This window comes from Oryctolagus cuniculus, chromosome 8 (genome assembly GCF_964237555.1).
Source record: "Oryctolagus cuniculus chromosome 8, mOryCun1.1, whole genome shotgun sequence".
Lineage (NCBI taxonomy): Eukaryota > Metazoa > Chordata > Mammalia > Lagomorpha > Leporidae > Oryctolagus > Oryctolagus cuniculus.
The window spans coordinates 94053942-94076359 of NC_091439.1; the positions used below are offsets into that span (position 1 = coordinate 94053942).

General features: G+C 39.4%; 1 protein-coding gene across 8 annotated transcripts in view; it reads right to left on the reverse strand.

The window, feature by feature from the left end:
• The window catches only part of SLC4A4 (solute carrier family 4 member 4), a 460760-nt gene that overhangs the window by 34750 nt on the left and 403592 nt on the right, over positions 1-22418 (reverse strand). For all 8 annotated transcript variants that reach the window (XM_070079470.1, XM_070079472.1, XM_070079471.1 and 5 more), the window contains 2 exon segments: positions 11147-11260; positions 9240-9401 (listed from right to left, as the gene is read on the reverse strand). In XM_070079470.1, coding sequence (XP_069935571.1) covers positions 9240-9401; positions 11147-11260 — 276 coding nt within the window.

The following is a 22418-nucleotide window of genomic DNA, read 5'->3' on the forward strand; positions in this document are numbered from 1 at the left end:
GAGAAAGGCTACATGGAGAGGTTTTCCTATATGGAGGAAGTTACAGCATGAGAAGAATCTGATATACACCAATTACTGAGGAATGGGGAGCAAGAGCTTTGCAGGTATATTACCCAGCCACACTGTCAGACCGGAGGAGAAACGAGCTGATCATCTCACTGGAGCACTCTAGTATTGGGAGAAAACCATGTTACATTTAGGTGGGACCCATCTTGCAAACAGCCTTAAACCCCACACAAAGGCAAATGAACGTTCTTCAAGGGGCAAAGGTTTAGAGGTTCAAGGTATGAAGGTTTAGAAAGGTAGGACTGGGGACCAGTGCTGTGGCATAGTGGGTTAAGCCTCCGGCTGCAGTGCCAGCATCCCATACGGGCGCTGGTTCTAGTCCCGGCTGCTCTTCTTCCAATCCAGCTCTCTGCTATGGCCTGGGAAAGCAGTAGAAGATGGCCCAAGTGCTTGGGCCCCTGCACCCACGTGGGAGACTCGGAAGAAGCTCCTGGCTCCTGGCTTCGGATCAGCGCAGCTCCGGCCGTTGCAGCCATTTGGGGAATGGCTAAACTCTCTCTACTCTCTCTGTCTGTAACGCTACCTCTCAAATAAATAAATAAAATAAAATCTTAAAAAAAGAGAAAGAAATGTAGGACTGGGGGCCAGTGCTAAGGCATAGTGGGTAAAGCTGCTGCCTGCAACACAGGCATCCCATATGGGTGCCGGTTCCTGTCCCAGCTTGCTCCACTTCCCATCCAGCTCCCTGCTAATGTGCCTGCAAAAGTAGGGGATGGTCCATGTGCTTGGGCCCCTACCAACCACATGAGAAACCCAGATGAAGCTCCTGGTTCCTGGCCTCGGCCTGGCCCAGCTCTGGCTGTTGTGGCCATCTGGGGAATGAACCAGCAGATAGAAGCTGTCTCTTTCTGTCTCACTCTCTATATATCACTCTTTCAAAATAAATAAATAATCTTTTAAAAATATAACTGTAAAAATATGAAACTTTAAAAAAAAAAGTGTTTTGGAACAAATCAATGGAGACTGGTTATTAATTCAAGGCTAAACCAATAGATGCATCTTGACATGAAATAAGAGGACTAGAATCTAGGGTTAGGATAGTAGGACTAGAAAGGTAAAAATAAAGACAGGGCATGGTAATTATCAAATTTTTTAAAAATGTATTTTACCCCAAAATATATCAGAGAAAATCACTGCAACCACCCAATATCTATTTCTAGACAATGATGTTAAATAATTTCTCCTTCCCCCATCCAATCTATAAATGTTGAAACCACTTCCCTTTAAGGATGACCTCTGGCTTTGCAGTCTGAAGCTCAGCTTGCCAATGACTCAGGGAATGATCCTGGAGAGGTCATGACCTTGTTAACCTGGGTTTGAATACTCTGCAGGGAGAATATGGGACATAACTAACCAAGATGATGGCCAAAAGCAGCCAAGTACCTTGGTGTTCCTACATCAATTCAGAGCTGTTTAGCAGAGCGGAAAGGTGGATCCTGTCCCAAGCAGAGCAGACAGCCAGGGCCACCTGACACACAGCCAACACAAATGCCACCCAAAAACCATGCTGCTTTTAATACCACAATGCCTCCATGTCTCTCACTGTTTCAGGTTTCTCTTTTGAATCATTTTCATAGCAGTTAGGGTCCTTTACAATTCCACATAGAATCTCCTATTTTCACATCCCATAGCTTCCTTTTCTCATAAAATGTGAACAAAATAGTTTCCATAGTGAAAAGCCTCTGATTCATGGTAACATGATTCAAAGGAATGGCATTTATACTATAACATTATTCAAAAGAATGGCTTCAAATAATCAATGCCCAAAGTGATGAAAACTTGCTTTTTATATACTTAACCCTCATTTTAAGAGGAAAATATTAATATAACTTCTTTCCTAATATTCACCAAGAGGAATAAGGGATTAAAAATTTTATGTATCTTGTCAATCCTAAATTTGCTAAATTCTAAATTTTGAATTTTATCAATGAGAAAATGAGCATAAAAAGGAAAGGCATTTAGCTCCAAAGATACGTATAAGTCTACCCAACTATAGATAAAAATTAACCAGTGTTTCCAATGTTTTGTCAAAATCAAAAAATATTTTGGTCAATATTTTATTTCCAGTCTTTTGAGAATCTCAACCAACAGTGAAACCTCTCTCAATGTAGAACACCTAAAAGTTCTCAACAAAATATAGAAATATCTCAAAAATCATGGCTTATCTGCCAGAAAGCAGGAGGAACAATTAGGACAAAACAACAATAGCAACCAGAAAGAGCAAAGCCACAGGTAACCAAGCCCTGGAGGCTGGGAGAGCCCTGGGAGACTGTGCCAATCCTGGGAGCTTAAGGCCTGAATTAGAACTACCATCTGGACTCCAGGAAAAGAGACCAATCCTAAGGTTACAGGCAAGAGGAACAGAGGGAGGACACCACTCAAAATAAAACCAGGATATTCTCAATACTATACACTCAGTTAGCCACTTAGAAAAAAAATACAGAAAAAGATGGGGGCAGGTGAGGGCCAGGACACATACCTCCCTCAGTCTTGCCCCTAGGTAGAGAAATGAGGGACAGAGAGAGTTGGGGCGCTCTCCCAAGAACATTTCTAACTACACACCTGTACTGAGTTTGGGGCTGGAAGCCACACTGCCTCTGTGGTCTGGAAGCCAAAAATGTACTTTAGAGTGACCCTGGCCTTAGCCTTGGCCTGTCTTCTCCTAAAACACAGATGGACAGATGGATAATGACAAACTCATACCTCATCAACTTCTACAGCCAATGCAGTGGTGGAGAACCTCTTTTAATGCCATTGGCCAATTGAATATTTACAACATCATTTGTGGGCCATACAAAATTATCAACTTAAAAATTAGCCTGCTAGGGATTTATCAGATTTTGAGTCCCACCTGAGCTTGCTTTGGCAGGGCTAGACCAAATGGTTTCACTGCTCTTATATGGCCTGTGGGACATATGTTCCCATTCAACTTAAAGGAAACAGAAAACAAAAGAATACACCAAATAATACCACAGGGAAGCAATCACTAAGATCATACTATGGCAAAATTTTCAATACAAATGTGACAGATATATTTTTCCCAAAAATGGCTGGGAAACACTTCCTATTTCATATCATTTTCTACATGTTACTTTGCCAATCCCACATCAAAAGGTGGATTCTTCCCTCAACCACTTAAGTGGAGGCTATCTCTGTGACTAACCAATTGACTACGGCAAAGTAAAGAAGCAAAACCTGACAGCTCATGTCTAGCATCTCCCACATCTTAATTCTTGGAAGTCAGCTGCCACATAACAAGTGCAAATAAGGTAAGACTACCACACTGGTGAGACACTCAAGCCATACAAAAATCCCTGGAAGATGAGACGCCATGGGGAGGAAGGTAGAGAAACAGGGAGAGAGAGAGGTTGAGATTAAGAGAGTGAGTGAGTCCCATATGGAGAGACAGAATATATCTGTATGTACAGAAATTGAGTCATACACACACACACACATACATACAGAGAGAGAGAGAGAGAGAAAGAGAGAGAGAGAGAGAGAGAGCGCTCAAGCAAGACTTGTCTATCTGAGTCCTAACATTACCAAGAAATATGAGCCAGGATAACCACTTGCTTTTGTGCTGTTCTGTTGATAGGTGGCTTATTATATACCAAAAGATAAACAGAATAACAAACCACCTGGTTGTCCTCAACAAATAATAAATTAGTAAAGAGATAGATTGGAAAAAATACACAAAGAGTAGAAAATATTTTCTAAAAACCAACTTAGCAGAAATGGCACAAGACAGGACTTCAAAATACATTTGTGCTTGTAATTCTAGAAGGATGTACTAGAGTTTGAATGGCTCAAAGATTTACAGAATTCTATAACTGATGAAAGATACTAACCCTCAATTCAGGAAACCCAGTAAATCCAATTTATAATAAACTAACCTATGCTTATATAAATCGTAGTGAAACTACAAAATAAAGACAAAAAGGATCATAAAAGAACCAAAAGGAAAAGAAAGATTTATAAAGCAATGAGGAAATTATACTAACAGTTTACTTTTATGGAAGCCAGAAATAATGGAAAATAGCCTTTATGTGCTGAAAGAAAATATCTTCCAATCTAAAATTATATATCCAGAGAAATTACCTTTCAAGAATGAGGATGAGACAAAAACATTTGCAGGCAAACGCAAATGAGAGAGCTCGTCCTCCACAGATCCTCAGGGGAGGAAAGTTCAAACGCCTGGTAAGGAGATACTGTTTAAGCAAAATAATTCAGTGCAAAGAGGACATTCCAGAAAGGAATGCCTGAGATGCAAAAAAGAAAAATGACCAAAGACAATGGTAAACTTGTGGGTAATGCTAAAAATACTGACCACATCTAATTAATTGGATTTTAACACTGAGACAGAGATAAATGTGTGTAGTAATAGCTTATGACTCAAAAAGAAGCAGTAAAGTTGAAATACTCTGTGGTCTTTAGCAGTATTCAAAAGAAGAGCAAAATACTTACTTTAGAATTTAAACATGCATACTAAAATGGGCATCCCAACCACTAAAAGAAAAGATGAAGTGTAGAAGTTCTAGACAACCAATGAACAAAGAAGCAGAAGGGCGAAAATGCAAAATATAAACTTGTGTGAACCTAAAAGAGAGCAAGCAGGAAGGAATCATAAGGAAGAAAGAGTACCAAGGTGTTGAGATAAACAGAAAGCAAAAAGGACAGTTAAAAAGCCCACCTATCAATATAAACATATTAAAATGATTTACTTAAATGGATTATATATTTTAATTAAAAGCAAAAATTAAGTGAAAAATGAACTTTTTTAAAAGTCTAGTTATGTGTTACTTAAAATAAATAAAAAGAAAGACTGATAAAGAATGTAAAAATATATAACAGCCAAGTGAATATTAAGGCAAAAAGCATTATGAGAAACAAAGACACACACAAAGTTCAATTCACTAAAAATATGAGTACTGATGTACTTAACAACAATCAAACAACACCGGAAACATGATCACTATTTTTACTAAATGTTGTGTGGCACATCCTAAGTGACACACCAGACAGAAAATTAAACGAAGGACTTAAGGACTGAAGAGGAAGAAATGAAGCTGTAATTGTTCATAAGTAATATGAAATTATACAAAGAAAATGCCAAACTAATCTATGGAAAATTACTGGAATTAACGAGTTTGGTACAAATACCAGTTATAAGCTCAATATAGGGGCCAGCACTGTGGCATAATGGGTGAAGCCACCACCTGCAGTGCTGGCATCCCACATGGGCGCCGGTTTGAGTCCCAGATGCTCCACTTCCAACCCAGCTCTCTGCCATGCCCTGGGAAAGCAGTAGAGGATGGCCCAAGTCCTTGGGCCCCTGCGCCCGTGTGGGAGACCCGGAGGAAGCTCCTGGCTCCTGGCTCCTGGCTTTGGATCAGTATAGCTCTGGCTGTTACGGCCAATTGGAGAGTGAACCAGAAGGTAGAAGACCCCTCTCTCTCTCTCTCTCTCTCTCTCTCTCCCTGCTTCTCCTCTTTCTATGTAACTCTGACTTTCAAATAGATAAATAAATCTTTTAAAAAAATAAGATCAATATATATTCATTGATTTTCTCTAAGAAAACAAGGGTTTTCTTAAATAATGGTGGGGCTTGCACTGTTGTGCAACAGGTTAAGCCACTGCCTGCAGTGCCAGCATCCCAGGCAGGGGCTAGTTTGAGTCCCAGCTTCTCCACTGCCTTTCAGGTTCTCTGTTAATGCGTCAGGGAAAGTAGTGGAAGATGGTCCAGGTACTTGGGCCCTGCCCCCACGTGGGAGAACTGGAAAAAACTCCTGGTTCCTGGCTTTGGTCTGGCCCAACCCTGGCTATTGTAGCCATTTAGGGAGTGAACCTGTGGATGGAAAATCTCTCTCTCTCTTTCCCTCTCTGTTTCTCTCTCTGTAACTCTGCCTTTCAAATAAATAAATCTTAAAAAATAACACTTTTTTAAAACATCATTTAATAAACTTAGATATCTTTAGAAAGATATGCAAGAGCTTACACAATTTTGAACACTGATGCTGAAGAAGGTCTACCTAAATAGATCACTATGTCAAGTGAAAGACTCAGTATCAAAACTTCTCAACTGATGAGGGCCAAGCAGTCACCAAATATTTCTGAAGAAAAGTAGCTATGAAGAAGCGGCACAAGCAGCCCAATGGGACTGAAAAGAGGGAAATCCACAGGCCCACAGATGTGTTCATAACTTGATACAAAACAGATGAGATTCTCGTTATTTTCATTTAAATTATGGAAAAACATCATATGTACACTTTAGAATTACAGCATGTTTTGCAATATGAAAAATTAAGCTATTAACCAAATGGCTACATGTATAAATTACCATCTACCAGATGTTCTTTGGTATGCTGCAAAAACTGAAGGAATTGAAGTGAAATATCTTTTTTTTTGTTTCTCGTAAACAGCATTTCAACTTCTGTAATTTTACTTTTCCTAAGATTCAATAACTGAAGCAATTTTCCTCAAAAAGGGACATGTACTGATAATTTACACACATACACAGACACAGAGGAATCCATTTCACACTGGATGATTTGTTATTCCCCCTAATCTGTAACACCTGAATTGCTAAGGTACAGCACAATTTCATGTACTTGATAACCCCTCATTTACTGATTTTTAAATTTTCCTTGTATTTTTTACCAACACATAAAAATTACACATATTTATGGAATACCATGTGATGCTTCCAGACATGCATATATGTGTAACGTCCAACAATGGCAAAAATCTCTCTCTCCTCAAACATGTAACATTTATTTCTGATGAAACCGTCCCAAATCCTTTCTTCTAGTTCTTTTGTAAGAGAAGCATACAGCACATTATCATGATCTATCTACATCTATTGTGCAATGGACGAATGGATCCTCACAATTTTTTGAAACTCCATGGGTCACCAGACACTCATTTCATAGAGATCATTTTCTTTAGGAACAACAAACACACAGGCACAAAATCCTGTGAGTAACAGAAAGTAAGTAGGATTGGCCTCATCCTTCTTACTGTTTGCTCACAGAATAGTACCCTCAAATCAGGACAGGGTATAGAATCAGGCATGGTAAGGCATTCAATGAATGTATGAGGAATGGACTAACAGTTGTGAAACAAGACATAAATATATCAATGGTTAGACAACAATCTTAGAATTAAAAGCATCTTGGGGCCGGCATCATGGTTCACTTGGTTAATCCTCTGCCTCCGGCGCCAGCATCCCATATGGGCGCCGGGTTCTAGTCCAGGTTGCTCCTCTTGCAGTTCAGCTCTCTGCTGTGGCCCAAGTGCTTGGGCGCCTGCACCCACGTGGGAGACCAGGAAGAAGCACCTGGTTCCTGGCTTCAGATCGGCATAGCTCTGGCCGTGGCAACCATTGGGGGGGGGTGAACCAACGGAAGGAAGACCTTTCTCTCTGTCTCTCTCTCTCACTATCTAACTCTATCTCTCAAATAAATTAAAAAAAAAAACTTTTTAAAAAACAAAAACAAGAATTAAAACCATCTCAAAGCAGCAGAATATCTACTGAACCCCGGTGTTTTGGTACCTGGGATTTGCTGGACATGTTTCTTCTTCAGTGAAAGTCTATTCCTCTAACTCCCTGTGTTAGTGAGGAGTGCTCATCACTCATTCTCACGCTTACACGAATTGTCTTCTACTGAAGTTCAGATTATTCTTCATTCTGCCTTTCCACATAGCAACAAATGCTGACCTCCAGGACCCATACACGTGTCTTATGATTTCAGTAACAATTCCATGATCTTCCTCTCCACCATATCTGTGTCATCTTCTGGTGATAGCCATATTGATGCAAATAATACTTTCGACACCCTGAACTCAACAATACCCTAACTTCCAAACTCTGAGGAACAGCATTGAGGGTATACTTCATCACTCCCAACTCTCTCTCTCCCAACCTCTTGAAGTCTAAACATCTCTCCTTCAACCAAAGCTTTTAATTTTCTTCTTCTCCCTATCTTAACAATATGGGATTTACTCTTTTCTTGCCATGATCCATAATTTATCCAGTCCTCCTTATTTTCATGGTTTATCAGAATCTCCTCATTCCCCTGTCCAGTGGGTTTCTATTATTAATCACTTCTTTACATTTCCTGGATTTTTCTTTTTCCTACACCTACTCTGCAGAACTCTACACTCACTAATTTCTGCTCCTGCTTCTAGACAGCTGATTCTAATGCACTTGCATGGAGCCTTCAGATGATGCTATAAAAAGCTAATGAGTTAATATGTAAAATGCTTAGAACATGGCTTGACTCATAGTAGGTATCCACCAAATTATATTTCTTGTTAGTGTCATTATTTATATCTCAGTTCCCCAAATAGTATTTTTTGAAATCCACTATGACATAAAAAAATCATTAGAGCTAGAGAAACATTATATAATCAAGAACATCTTAGGCAGCGCTCTTGAAAAATATCCCAGGCTACTAAATCATTTTCTTCAGACTCATGATAAAGTTAATAACTGATTACAGAAAAAACCTACAATGTGTAAAATAAAGCATTTTGCTCCACACTTTATGGTTTATATCATACGGAGAAAAATATTTAAAGACAAAAATGTAAACGCTTATCAACACTTATAGCCAAATTCTATCTAAATAATCTTTAAGAAAAAATCTTTAAAGCTTCCCAAAAAGTGTTTAAGCAGATATAGAAATGCCAATTACCAAGATTTGATCATTACACATTGGATACATGTACCAATCATCACACTATGCTCTACAAGTAAGTACAATTTAAAAAGTTTTTTGAACAGAAAAAGAAAAAACAATAAAAAATATCTGAGTTGATTCAATGGAGCTCAGACACTCTGGATAAATTAAATCTTTGATTGTCATCGTCTTCATTAAGGACAGTTATCACATTAAAATCAGAAGTATGACGACTGGCTGAGTAGTAAACTATGTTTGTATTCTCTCTGTAGTGATGAAGGAAATATAACTTGAAATATTTTTTCAGATTTAAATGTATTCTCCCTTGTTTGGTGGACATGTGTCAACACCAGATGACCCATGATCCTGCCAAGTCTTAGGGGGACACTGGCTACGGTATAACTCCTAATGATGCTCTTTAAATTCTGAATCAATTTTCAAGCTCTAAAAATAAAGAAGAAGGCAATAATAACCATGACTGGGAGCACTTACCTTGAGTTTATGTTCTTTCCTGTTTACAATCACAGCGGTGATCTGCTGGTCCATGAAAATCAGAATGGTGACCAGCAGAGCAGGGATAGCAGCAGCAAGGTACACCCACCAGGGGTTTCCTCCAAATGGTGGCACAAACCAACCCCGGTTTGGACTTGTTGGCTGGAAGCAGAGACCAGTATCAAACTAATGTATGCTAGGTGGTGAAAATGAATGGGGAGACGAAGACAAACTTCTATTTGAAGAGCCAATATATTGGGGAAAGAGAAAGAGAATATGGGAATGGCATTTCCTGTTCTGAAGATGACTTAACGTGAGAATTCAAGATGAAGAAAGTAATTTAAGAAGCCAGAATCAAACACCAAATATAATAAAAAGAAGTAGCAATAAATTACAAAGCTATCATTAACTTTGTTCATGGGTTTTAGCAATCATACTGAAGTTGCTTATACTAATCTCAAATTATAGTGGCTTCATAATGTAATAGAGGAAAACCTATAGATATTTTTATATGTGATAATTGAATTAATGTGAATGTTCTGGTCTCTTACTGTAATAATAGAAAATGATCTAGAATAATGAGTTACATCCCCAGGAAAAAAATGGCCATTTTTCCAGTTTTCAATCTATTTTCTGTTAACAGTACACACACACACACACACATATAACAGGAAAAATTTTCATTGTGCTTTTTCTTCATTAAACAAGGCAAAGCAACTTTAACGCAAATTTAAGAAACTAGAATAGAATACTCTCTATGGATTTTTTTCAGATTTGTTATCTGTCAAAGCCTCGCTTTGCTTTGGAGGACATTTCCTTCTTCTGCCTCACTTTGCTCATCACTCTATCACCAACTTCATCCATATTTTACTACCTTTGCAGGACTGTGAGCTCACTGCTAAGCTACTTTGTCTTGCACACTAATGCAATTTAAATGCCCATACAGAGCCTGACTCAAAGAAAATATTAAGTACTGACTTCAATGCATTAATGATTGAATGAATGAGAGCTTGCCTTTGCTAATGAATATATAAGAACAAAGACAATACAAAGAATAGTCTGCTGTAATACATATATTCCTTTCTTAGTAAGTAGTTATTAAGCCAAAAATGCAATTAGCTTAATATTTCTTAGCATATATATGTCCTTACTAGTAGAAAGAGTTAAGACTATTCTAGAAAATAGGTGAAAGACTTGCGATAGAAAATTAGCTAGGTATATATTTAGAAATGATTGAAATGAAAATGTTATCTAATGCCTCTGTACAGACCAACAGGTTCATAAAATAAATAATTCATATTTATTCTCCATAGTAATTAAATCAACATTACATTGAAACTCATGTGGCAGGTGGTTCTGCAGTATGAAAAGAAGACTGAGTTGGAAACCTGGCAGAGTTTGAGGTTTTAATTTCATACCCTGACACTTCTAATTGTTTAATCTTGGGCATTTTATTTAATTCTCATGAGCTTCAATCTCAGCCTGATAAAATCTCTATTTATTGCCAATTTACAGTAACAGTTTCATCAACAAATTGAAGGAGGTGTCACATTACTGGGAGATTATTTTTTAAATTGTTTATGCATTACTTTATCATCTGGCCAGAAATCAGATTTTCCAGTTTTACACTCTATACTTCCTAAAATTACTGTATGAATCATAGTGATAAGGTATATAAAATTATGTTTGAAAATACTTAAAACTATAAGGGAAGTGGTTCCAGTCTTGACATTTAATTTACTGAAGAAAGAAGACTAAATGTATACAAGGGACTGTAAAAATATACTGTTTTTGGAAAAAATAAATAAATAACTGTACCAAACAACTTAAAAGAAGACACAATAATCTAGAAAGAGGGAAAGGGGGGAAAAGAGTTCCAAAAATGACCAAAATTGACATTCACTTGCCTTGAACTCGCTTGGCACAATTAATTTTGGAGTATCCACACCCACCAGGGCATCTATTACACAGAAGATGAGGATGGACAAGATAATGGCAAAATCACTGATCAGTTTCCTTGCCTGGAAAAAAGAAACAAGAGATCAATTAGCACTGAATACATATATTTTCCTGAGTTTTAACTGAAGGAAGAATTCTGTATTTGCTAGCAGTTTATAGTAACAATCTCATCAGTAAATTGAAGGAGGTTCTTTGTGAGTTACTTTACACCTGTCCAGACATATCTGACCCCCTAGAACAGGTCACACTGTGTGTGTGTGTGTGTGTGTGTGTGTGTGTGTAGGCAAGTGAGGACAATCAAGCAGAATACAGAAAATATTCCAGAAATACTATAAAAACAGTCATCCAATATTCAACATGAAGGGTGCCTAGATAAGAATGAAATCGAAGCACACATTGTAGAAATTTACACAGACACAGAATTTTGTTTATTATCTGAGAGGCAGCACTGGGAGTACAATGCAAGATTAATCCTAGAAAGTAATCCAAAAACACTGAGAGTCCAACATGGAAAAGGTGACAAGTTCCACTCCACTGAGCGAAGTAAATTATGGAGACCTCGGAGTAACATCAGGTGACAGGGCTTGGCAATGTAAGAGCTGCACTAGCTTTGTCAAAGAAAATACTCCTCACTCCAGGCTGTCCCCTCTGATACGCTGGGTATCTCTCCTCTGTCACTTAAGTGTGGCCGCTATTACTTGATAGCCCTTCAAGTTCCCAAGTACTTGCTTCTTGGGCAGGTAGAGCTCTACAGTTGCAGCATTAAACCCAGTCCTTCCCCATGACAAGTGGGTGCCGAATGGCCATTTACAAGTTCTTAAGAGGAGCACAGGGCCATTTGGCTTCCTGGAGGTTGCTCTGCAGTCTCCAGTGGTGCTGACAAGGACCTTAAGAGCACTGCTAGGGCACCAACACATGAGGTTCTCATAAGGTGAGTCCACGGGCTAGGACTTCATTTGATAGCTCAATAAGAATTCTTAGTTCCCTAATGCTTTGCTGGGTACTGGATAAAACAGACACAACCTATGTCTTCGAGAAGCTCATCGCCAAGTTATAATCAAATAATCCTGGTCCTAAATAACATCGGGGATGAATTTGAGGCTATCCAGTTATGCCAGGATAAGCAGTCATGTTTCTGACACTGTGGATAGAAGATGAGCATGAGTGGATGCATGGTTCTTGGGACAGAGGGGTACAGGACTACTGCAGCAGCTATTCAACAGAAAGGGAGGTGAGGAACAGAAATAACTGACAGCAGATGGCTGCTGTAGCCCACAGCGCTCAGTGCTCGACCATTCCCGGATGTCCAGAGTTCTGGATGCTAACTAGCCCAAGAAATCAAAATGATCCTTTTCCCCACCAATTCCTTTCTCTGTCAGAGTATTGAAGTCTGTTAGGTTTAGGTTTCTCGATAAGTACAGACTGCAGAACAGAAGGCCAACTATGGGATCTTATAGGAGAAAGTTAACACAAATTACACACCATAATTCCAAGAACAAAGAGATGGCAGGGATCAATTTGGGAAGAATATACCATAGAGTGTTTAGGTACACAACTAATCTGTTGTCAGATTACCTGGATTGGAATTTTAACATTATTAACTGCCTGTGTGTAAACAGCTCTCATTTCTTACCTTCAATTACTCTATCTACCAAAGAGAGCCATGAGAATCCCTACACTGCACTGGTGTTTTTTTTTTGTTTTTTGTTTTTTGTTTTTTTAGAAAACTTTTATTTAATAAATACAAATTTCGAAAGTATAGCTTTTGGCTTATAGTGGTTCTCCACCCTCCTCCCCACAAACCATCCCATCTCCTACTCCCTCTTCCATCCCATACTTCATTAAGACTCATTTTCACTTTTAATTATCTTTATATACAGAAGATCAACTCTATACTAAGTAAAGATTTCAACAGTTGGCACCCACACAGATACACAAAGTGTAAAGTACTGTTTGAAGACTAGTTTTACTGTTATTTCTCATAGTACAACACATTAAGGATAGAGATCCTACATGGGGAGTAAGTGCATAGTGACTCCCGTTGTTGCTTTAACAATTGACACTCTTATTTAGGACGTTAGTAACCACCCAAGGCTCCTGTCACGAGCTGCCAAGGCTATGGAAGCCTCTTGAGTCCACAAACTCCGAACTTATTTAGACAAGGCCATAATCAAAGTAGAAGCTCTCTCCTCCCTTCAGAGAAAGGTACCTCCCTCTTTGATGGCCCCTTCTTTCCACCAGGATCTCACTCACAGAGATCTTTCATTTAGGTCATTTTTTTTTTTTTTGTCACAGTGTCTTGGCTTTCCAGGTAGCGTCCATACTACTCAGAGAGCAGGCCAAAGCCACGTTCAGCAAGCACCTCATGCAGCAAGCTGGTATCCACCGCCTATCACCAGCAGCAAAGCAGTGGCAGAGAGCCTTTTGGGGATGTTCCCTGCCTTTTTATATATTTTCCACAGGGGAGTGGCTTGTGGGCAGGTGGGCGCTCAGGTATGGTCAGGTAGAGCCTGATGTCACATGGGGGCATGGTGGGGGTATCAGGTAGGGCGTAAGGTCACACAGGGGTGTGACGAAGGTATCAGGTAGCGCTTGAAGTCATACAGGGGCATGGCAAAGGCGTGGTCTTCCAGCTCACAAATTTAATCAATTCTAGCCTGTATGCCTGCCTAATTCATTAGTACCGTGAAAGACCTAAACTGCTTTAAAAAACTATTCAAGGTATGATAATACATAAAGAAAAACACTGAATCATTTTTGTCATACTGACGTACTAATCATTTTGACTTGCGTGCTAGTTATACAAGTATATATCTGTCAAAACTTATTGAACTTGTGATCCATTTAAATTATACCCCCCAAATCCCAGAATTTCCAAGTACAAATTACTATTGTAATGATCTCTTTCTGAATCCATTTATCTCACTGGTGTTGCTGTTGTTCCAAATAATCTGGGGGCTAGCATTGTGGCATAGCAGATAAAGCCACCGCCTGCTAGTCCAACTCTAATGGGCACCCATTAGAGTCCCAGCTGCTCCTCTTCTGATCCACCTCCCTGATAATGCACCTGGGAAAGCAGGGAAAGATGGCCCAAGTCCGTGGGCCTCTACACACATGGGAGACCCAGAAGAAACTCCTGGCTTCACCCTGTCCTAACCCCAGCCCTCAGCCATTGCAGCCACTTGGGGAGTGAACCAGCAAATGGAAGACCTCTCTCTCTGTCTCTCCCTCTCTCTCTCTGTAACCCTGCCTGTCAAAGAGATAGTAAATTTTTTCAAAAAATTTAAAAATCTCTTTAATTAAGATTAATATTGAGAAAATACCAGTCACACTAACCATGAGACACATGTCTGAAGGAGCCATGATTCTCCTTTTAAATTTATTTTTATTTTTTAAAATTAATGTGTTCATTGCAGAACACTTAAAAAAATAATAGATGAAGAAAAGGAAAAATGTTTCCCAACTTTATCACTTATAAATAAATCTTTTAAAGTACAAAACATCCTTTTTTGTACAGAAGTATCTGCACATATACAAGGGTACTTCAAAAAGTTCATGGAAAATGGAGCTAAAAGATATTGCAGATTTTCCATGAACCTTTGAGATCCCACATGTGTATATAGTTTTTCCACAAACTTTTGGATTTCTCGCTTTTTTTCTATCTCATTTGATGTTCTCTATGATGGTAAGCAGTGATGACTCCAAAGCAGTATATTAAGTAGATATCCCAAAATCTATTTTTCTAATACCCTTACTGCTTAGATTTCTTCCAACTCTTCTCATAACAAGAGCACAAAGAAATCTGCACATATCTAAGACCATTTCCTTAGAAAAAATCATGTTTAAAGAATTATGTAGATACATATATTTATGTAAATTGACGGCTTTGGTATATAAACTCAAATTATCTTCTAGAATGTTATATAGATTTACCAATTTTCACTCTACTCACAGTGACTATAGATATTTTTAAAAGTCAAACTCATACACAAAGGGAAAGCAATCTGTCACCACTATTCAAAAGAATACAAAATTGTCAGCATAGATCCTACATAAATGTATCATCCTCTCAAGATGGTAAACCTGTATTCCCATAAGTCTCTTATAAACTTCATAAGTCAAATAGTATAGGGACCGAGAGTAATCAAATAATTCACAGTAGATACTGAGTGAACTCTGATCACAGGACATTTGAATGCTAGTAGTCCAGCCCCACTTCAGACTTCTGACATCCCTATCTTAATTTTGGCATCCAGATCTGCCCTCTCAGATCTAAATTTCTGTCGCTCTAAGCCACCATGTTTGTGGTAATTTAATACAACAGCCATAGGAAACAAATAACTAAAAGTAAACAAATAGAGATAGGGATATGTATGTGTGTATGTGAGTATATACACATAGATAGATAATAGATATAAATAAAATAGGGGTAGTAGGTATGTATACACATATATACAAATGTATACATATATATGTATATATACACACACATATAAAATGGTCTTGTCAAGTGTGGCACTATTGTACAGGGACAAAAGTAGCTAAAAACACATGCTACTAAAAGGCAAAATTATAGCTCTTAAAACATACCAGGAAAAAAAACTACTCTATTAATAATGTTGCTTAACCTCATTAAAAATCACAGCCAGGGTGATATAGTCTGTACAATATACTCATTGCTATTTCCCCTTCCTTCCCCTTAAATTGTACAACACAGTTCAGTTACAGCAAAAGTCACTCCTAGAGGGTGTTTATTATGAAGACATTCATTTCTAAGATACTGTATCCAGTTGAAACATCATAGTCAAGGAAATTGATTTTTCCCAGGCCACTTTTGTAGTCAACTCTGAATCCTCTAATTAGAGAAGGCAGGTAGGGGTGCTACTTTAGCAAGCTATTCAGGTCTTGCTCCAAACTAAAATTAAACTTTAATTTGAACTAGAAAAACTCACATAACAGAAGCAGAAAGTGCCTAAAGGTGTCCAGCAATGAGCACACACAGCACAGCAGATACACTCTGGGGTCTGCACACAGGAGTTTCGAGTCTGACTTTAAGGAGATAAGAATCACTCTGCTTGGGCCTCTCTCACATTTCTACACACATTTAGGAAATGAAAATTAATGATTTATTTTCATCATTTGTTTTACCTTTCAACAAATTTGATCTCTTTCTAAAACTCCAAAAACAATATCCTTTTATGTAGGTCAATATTATCAATAAAGAAATCCAATTAGAAACTCTACATTCCTAAATCCCTACTAGCTCTTACTGGTAATGATTAAAAGTAGAGCCAAAGTATTCAGGAGAAAACCTGTTCCCACAAGATTTCATGCCAATCCTGTAGATTCAGAGACCTCAAATTCCACTTGGACAAATATTATAACTTGTGGGTGTCCATCCAAGTTAAACGCCACGTCTCTCCAGGCTCACACTTCAATACTGTAGGAATATAAATTATCACAATCTAAGAGAACAAAAGGTAAGATAAGTCATAGATAGCAATGGCTTGCCATTTTTTAAATGTGTTTTTTAAAGGTACATGGATGTACTACAATGTATGATAATTCCTACCTCCATCTATCAAAGAGAAACAGAGGTATGTTTCAACTAAGATTATGATTATGATGTCCCTTTTATATCAGACTAGTTTTTAACTCTTATTTACTATTGTTTAACTATAAAAATGAAGGAGATAAAAATATTTCCTAAAAAATATTTGAAATAATGAATAAGCCTAAAAGTGGAAGAGCAGTCATGTTTATCACTCAGTTTAACTTACAATTAAATAAATATAGAGTTTAACACTCACTATATAATTACCTAACTGAAAAAAAAAAAAAAAACAAATGGAAGCCATCTGAAAAGGGACTACCAATGCCAGCCCCATGAAGGGCAGAGATTTAGTCTGCATCTTTCACAGGTGCACTAACCTCTTCCACAGACTCCCAGCCCCGTAGTTCCTGAGTCTGGAATGTGACTGGCACAGGAAGCATCGTGAGGCTGGGCCCACTGCTGCAGCCACCTGGGCCCAGCAGCCCCAGGTTCAGCAGCACCCAGCTTCCCTACTCTCCCAGCTACACACGAGCAGGTGCTATCTGCCCATCATTGCTGTCGCTCCCCCTCTTCGTGGAGGAACGACACAGGACCCTGCGCTGTTCTTTCGTCTGCTCGGCCCTCCCCGGGTTTGCTGCTGGTTCTTCCCGGGTTGGCTACTGTCCCTTCCACCTCCGTGGAAGGGCGGTTCCCCCTGGCCACTTTCCCCACTTCCGCGGGGGAGCGGCACACCGCCGGCCGGCTCTCTCGGGGGCTGCACAGGTGTTCCTTCAGATGTTCCCCTTAGATGTTCCTGGTGCATGTTGTCTTTCTCCTCCTTTATAGTCCTCTTCCACCAATCCCAACTCTGCTACCCACACGCCGAGTACGCTGCTCTCCTCCAATCAGGAGTAAGTCCCACAGTTTATTGGTTGAACTGCAGGCAGCTGTGCAGAAGCTGTTTCTCCCTTCTCAGCGCCATATTGTGGGAGAGCAGATGCATAGAATAAGTCTTAATTCCAGTAACTTAGTCTAGTCCAAGTTGCTCCCCACAATTGCTTAAGAAACTGAAGAGTAGAAGAGGATCAGAAGCAGCTCTGCCGAGTGACTTGAAATTACAAATTTGGGAGGCCAAAACAGAATCAATCTTGCAGCGACTCATCTGTATCATGCAGTCTTTCAAAACAGCTCATGAGACCAGAAATCCATCCTACACTGCTCTACCTCTGGAGGCTCTGTTTCCCCATAACCAGCATCTCACCAGGATGGTTCTGTGATTCTTTCAATCTAATCTTACACGTGGTTGTATTATAAATCTCAGGAGATGGTACAGAGAATGTGTGCACAGAGACACTGGGAGTTAATGGGAGAAATAGGCTCGCACAAATGATTGAATAAATAAACCAATTCTCCTCATTAAGAATATAATCATTTTATGGGTCTATAAAGGAAAAGCCAAACTTATTTATTTTTAACATCTTACTATTTGTATACATTTGCATAAAAGGAATGTATTTTTATTTCAAAAGTTATTTCTGTTCTCTGAAGAATTAATTAGGTAATATCTCAATTAATCTAAGAAAAAGCAAGCAGCCTAAATATTTAAACTACCAAAGCAAAGAAGAAATCAAGTCGATGGCAACGAAAATTCAAATAACCATATGGTATTCTTTCATTCTTGGTCAAAACAACCCAATACATCTGCTATAAACACACTGTTCATGAAGGATGGTACTGTATTAATTATTAAAGGAGTCATAATCATAGAGACACCAGCAGTGAGATGCTAGTTAATTTACAGGGGATAAAAATTAATTTAGTTCCTTGGAAGTCCCAGAGGACATTTGGTTTTCAATTTGCAAGAAGTGCAGCTGCTGCTAAGCTAACGGGGGGCGAAGGGCTATGAGCCTCCCCAGCAGTTCTCAATGGATGGAGCTCTTACAAAGAGACAAGTACAGCAGCAGGCACCCTGTGGACTCTCAATAAATATTAATTCATGATGTCAACTCCTCTAATGACAGTGGTGCTTGGAAAATGCTAAGCAACAGGGTAAAAAAGCATTTATTCTATAGGAAAAGAATATGCTTTACAAATACATGCTTTTTGGCAATCACAAAAGACACACAAAGAACCCATGAGAATTATGAAATTTAGTTCCCCTGGTAGCCAATGCTCCAAAGCACTGTGAAAGAAATAAGCATTAATATTAGTCATAGCAATAATCCTAATTCATTGTACTTTGGTTCAATAACACCACCACAATCAGAATTCAAGAAAAAAAAGGTCTGACTTAGACTCTGGGATTTTAATGCCATTAAGTACCAAGTCAGAGAGATTTGGGGAGCAATGAAGGGATGTGGATTGAATAATTTATCCACATGGGCCCTACAGTTTGGTAATGGAAGTCTGCTGGGAGGGAAGGAGGCCTACAGAAGTTCAGCAGGGATACAGAGAAGACCACAGCAATCACTAAAGACTTCTTCCATCTTGCTTCAAAATGGGGCAGTAGAGCAAGGACCCCAGTGAGGGTGTGCCAAAATCCAATGACCAAACCACACGAGAAGTATCATGTCCTAATCTGATGGATCTCTTCTACAATGAAACTGGCAAACTGGAACTGATCTTGAGAGGATAACCAGAGGAGTGGGAATCCATAAAACACACCCCAAGAATGATGATCAGACTTAAGAAGCTATGAGAGAATCTTCCGAAATTGACATCTGACATAGGGAAGAGAAATTAGCTTGCTTGTTCAGTATACCTCCAGTAGACAAGAGTAGACCCCATAGACAGAGGCTGTGGAGAGAGAGATTTGTGTTTCTATCAGGGATACCCGCAGGCTCCTGAATTTCTGTTCTGAAAGTATTCAAGCAGAATGAGGACAACTGCTTGTGAGAAAGTCAGAGGCAATGTAAACCAGATGGCATTCAAAGTCCTAACACCGAAATTCATTAAGATACAATTATCAAAACCCCTTAACCTCCTCATAGGGTCTTCTTGGATTAACTCAGAGAAATCATATAAACAGGACTCCAGGGCCTAAAAGGAAGGCAGTTCTGTCATTTGTGTGATGGTATAAGAAGGAAAGTTTACAAAGGATAATTAATGAGCCGTAAGTATAAGTTACACTTACACTTATACTTACTGCGAATGGGATAAGAGGCCATTTTTGTACTGGTGCATAGATTTCAATTATGTTGATTCTTCGAGGATGGATAAGTAAACTGGAAGTGCTTAGAATTGGGGCTGGTGCTGTGTGCAGCGGGTTAAAGCCCCAGCCTACAGCACCAGCATCCCGTATGGGTGCTGGTTTAAGTCCCGACTGCTCCACTTCCAATCCAGCTCTCTGCTTTGGCCTAAGAAAGCACTAGAAGATGGCCCAAGTCCTTGGGCCCCTGCACCTGCATGGGAGACCTGGAAGATGCTCCTGGCTTCAGATCAGCTCAGCTCTAGCTGTTGCAGTCATTTGGGGACTGAACCAGCAGATGGAAGACCTGTCCCTCTTCCTAGCTCTACCTCTTTTTTAACTCTGTCTTTCAAATAAATAAATCTTTAAAAAAATTAAAAAGAAAGTGCTTAGGACCAATGGGGCACCACTTTCAAAATTACTTCCTGTATCCATAGAGTACTTCAATACTTTTAAAAAATGTTTGTTTTCATGTACTTGAAAGGAAGAGCAAGAGCAAGAGTAATGGAGAGACAGAAATATTCAATCTGTTGGTTCACTCCTCAAACAACGGCAATAGTCAGGCAGAAGCAAGCCAGGAGCCTGCTACTATTTTTAACTATCACTTTCTTTTTTTTTTTAACTTTTATTTAATGAATATAAATTTCCAAAGTACGGCTTATGGATTACAATGGCTTCCCCCCATATCGTCTCTCCCACCCGCATCCCTCCCCTTTCCCACTCCCTCTCCCCTTCCATTCACATGAGGATTCATTTTCGATTCTCTTTATCTACAGAAGATCAGTTTAGCATACATTAAGTAAAGATTTCAACAGTTTGCTCCCACACAAACATAAAGTGAAAAATAATAGATGATTTTTTAAATGATGATGAAATCAGATCAGACCTATTGTCATGTTTAATCCCAGTGAGAGTCAAGTTGGGAATTGATAATTTCATCTTTTTTTTTTTTTTTACAGGAGATCAGTTTAGTATACATTAAGTAAAGCTTTCAACAGTTTGCACCCCCATAGAAACACAAAGCGAAATATACTGTTTGAGTACTCATTATAGCATTAAGTCTCAATGTACAGCACACTAAGGACAGAGATCCTACATGAGGAGTAAGTGCACAGTGACTCCTGTTGTTGACTTTACAAATTGACACTCCTGTCTATGGCATCAGTAAGCTCCCTATGCACCCGTCATGAGTTTCCAAGGCTATGGAAGCCTTTTGAGTTCTCCGACTCTTATCTTGTTTAGACAAGGTCATATTCAAAGTGGAGGTTCTCTCCTCCCTTCAGAGAAAGGTACCTCCTTCTTTGAAGACCTGTTCTTTCCACTGGGATCTCACTCACAGAGATCTTTCATTTAGGGTGTTTTTTTTTTGGTTTTTTTTTTGTTTGTTTGTTTTTCTTTTTTTTTTTTTTTTTTTTTTTTTGCCAGAGTGTCTTGGCTTTCCATGCCTGAAATACTCTCATGGGCTTTTCAGCCAGATCGGAATGCCTTAACTATCACTTTCACTGTGCCACCACATATGCAATGATGGCGACTTTGCCCCATGCTTGTGATCATCTGCTGGTGTGGCACTCTGAGGAGCACGTCGTGTCAATGCCCTGAGCCAAGCGCCATGGAAGATCGCAGATTATGCTGTGATGCCGCTGCTGGGGGTTTTGCGGCTGAGACACAGCACAGGATGACAGACTGCTGCCCCCTTCTATAAAGAATGGGGAACCCGACGAAGATGCTCAGTGCAGTACTGGTGTCCTACCCTTGTTCCACAGAACATCAGCAGTCTGCAGAAGGCTTCGATGAACAAGTGCAGGCAGGCAGGCAGGCTGGGAAAGGCCACCTACTGCATCTCACTTGCTCATATGATGGTTGCTAGTGTCTGTGAGGGAGGAACAAGTGGGCCACCAACTGATGTAGGAGAAGGTAACGAAGGCCAGAATGCAGGGATCTGAAGTGTACATGTGAAGGAGACACTGAGCCGAAGAAACACGCGCACTGAGACAAGTTTACTTGGATCAAGAAAAACCGGGAGTGCCGCATGTGACGGGGATCTTTGTCACGCGAGATCTATTCTCTGCTCCCCTCTGCTGTGTTCTCTGCTTTGGGATGAAGACCCGGGTGGTTTACAAAGACTCCATGGTTTTTCAGTTTCCAAATAGGTTTGGCCAGTAGCTGGCAGAGCAAGCCCTCAGAAGTAGAGTGAGTTCGGGGTATTCCTTCTCTGACCTGCAACCCTGAACAGTGGCCTTGGAAAGGCTGAACCCCCTAACCCAAGGTCATGGGCAACACTACCCTTATCTCTCCTTCCATGTTCCAGAAACCGCACGTTTCCTATGTTCTTAGGGCTAGGATGGTACCAACCCCACTGTTACTAGCACCTGATACTATAGTCTGTCCAAACTTACCTCTCTAAATAATGCCTATATTAAACTCCTCAAATTATCTTAATTTTAGTGTATAATTTGCTTCCTTCCTGCTGGGACCCTGACTCATATACCAAATCTGATTT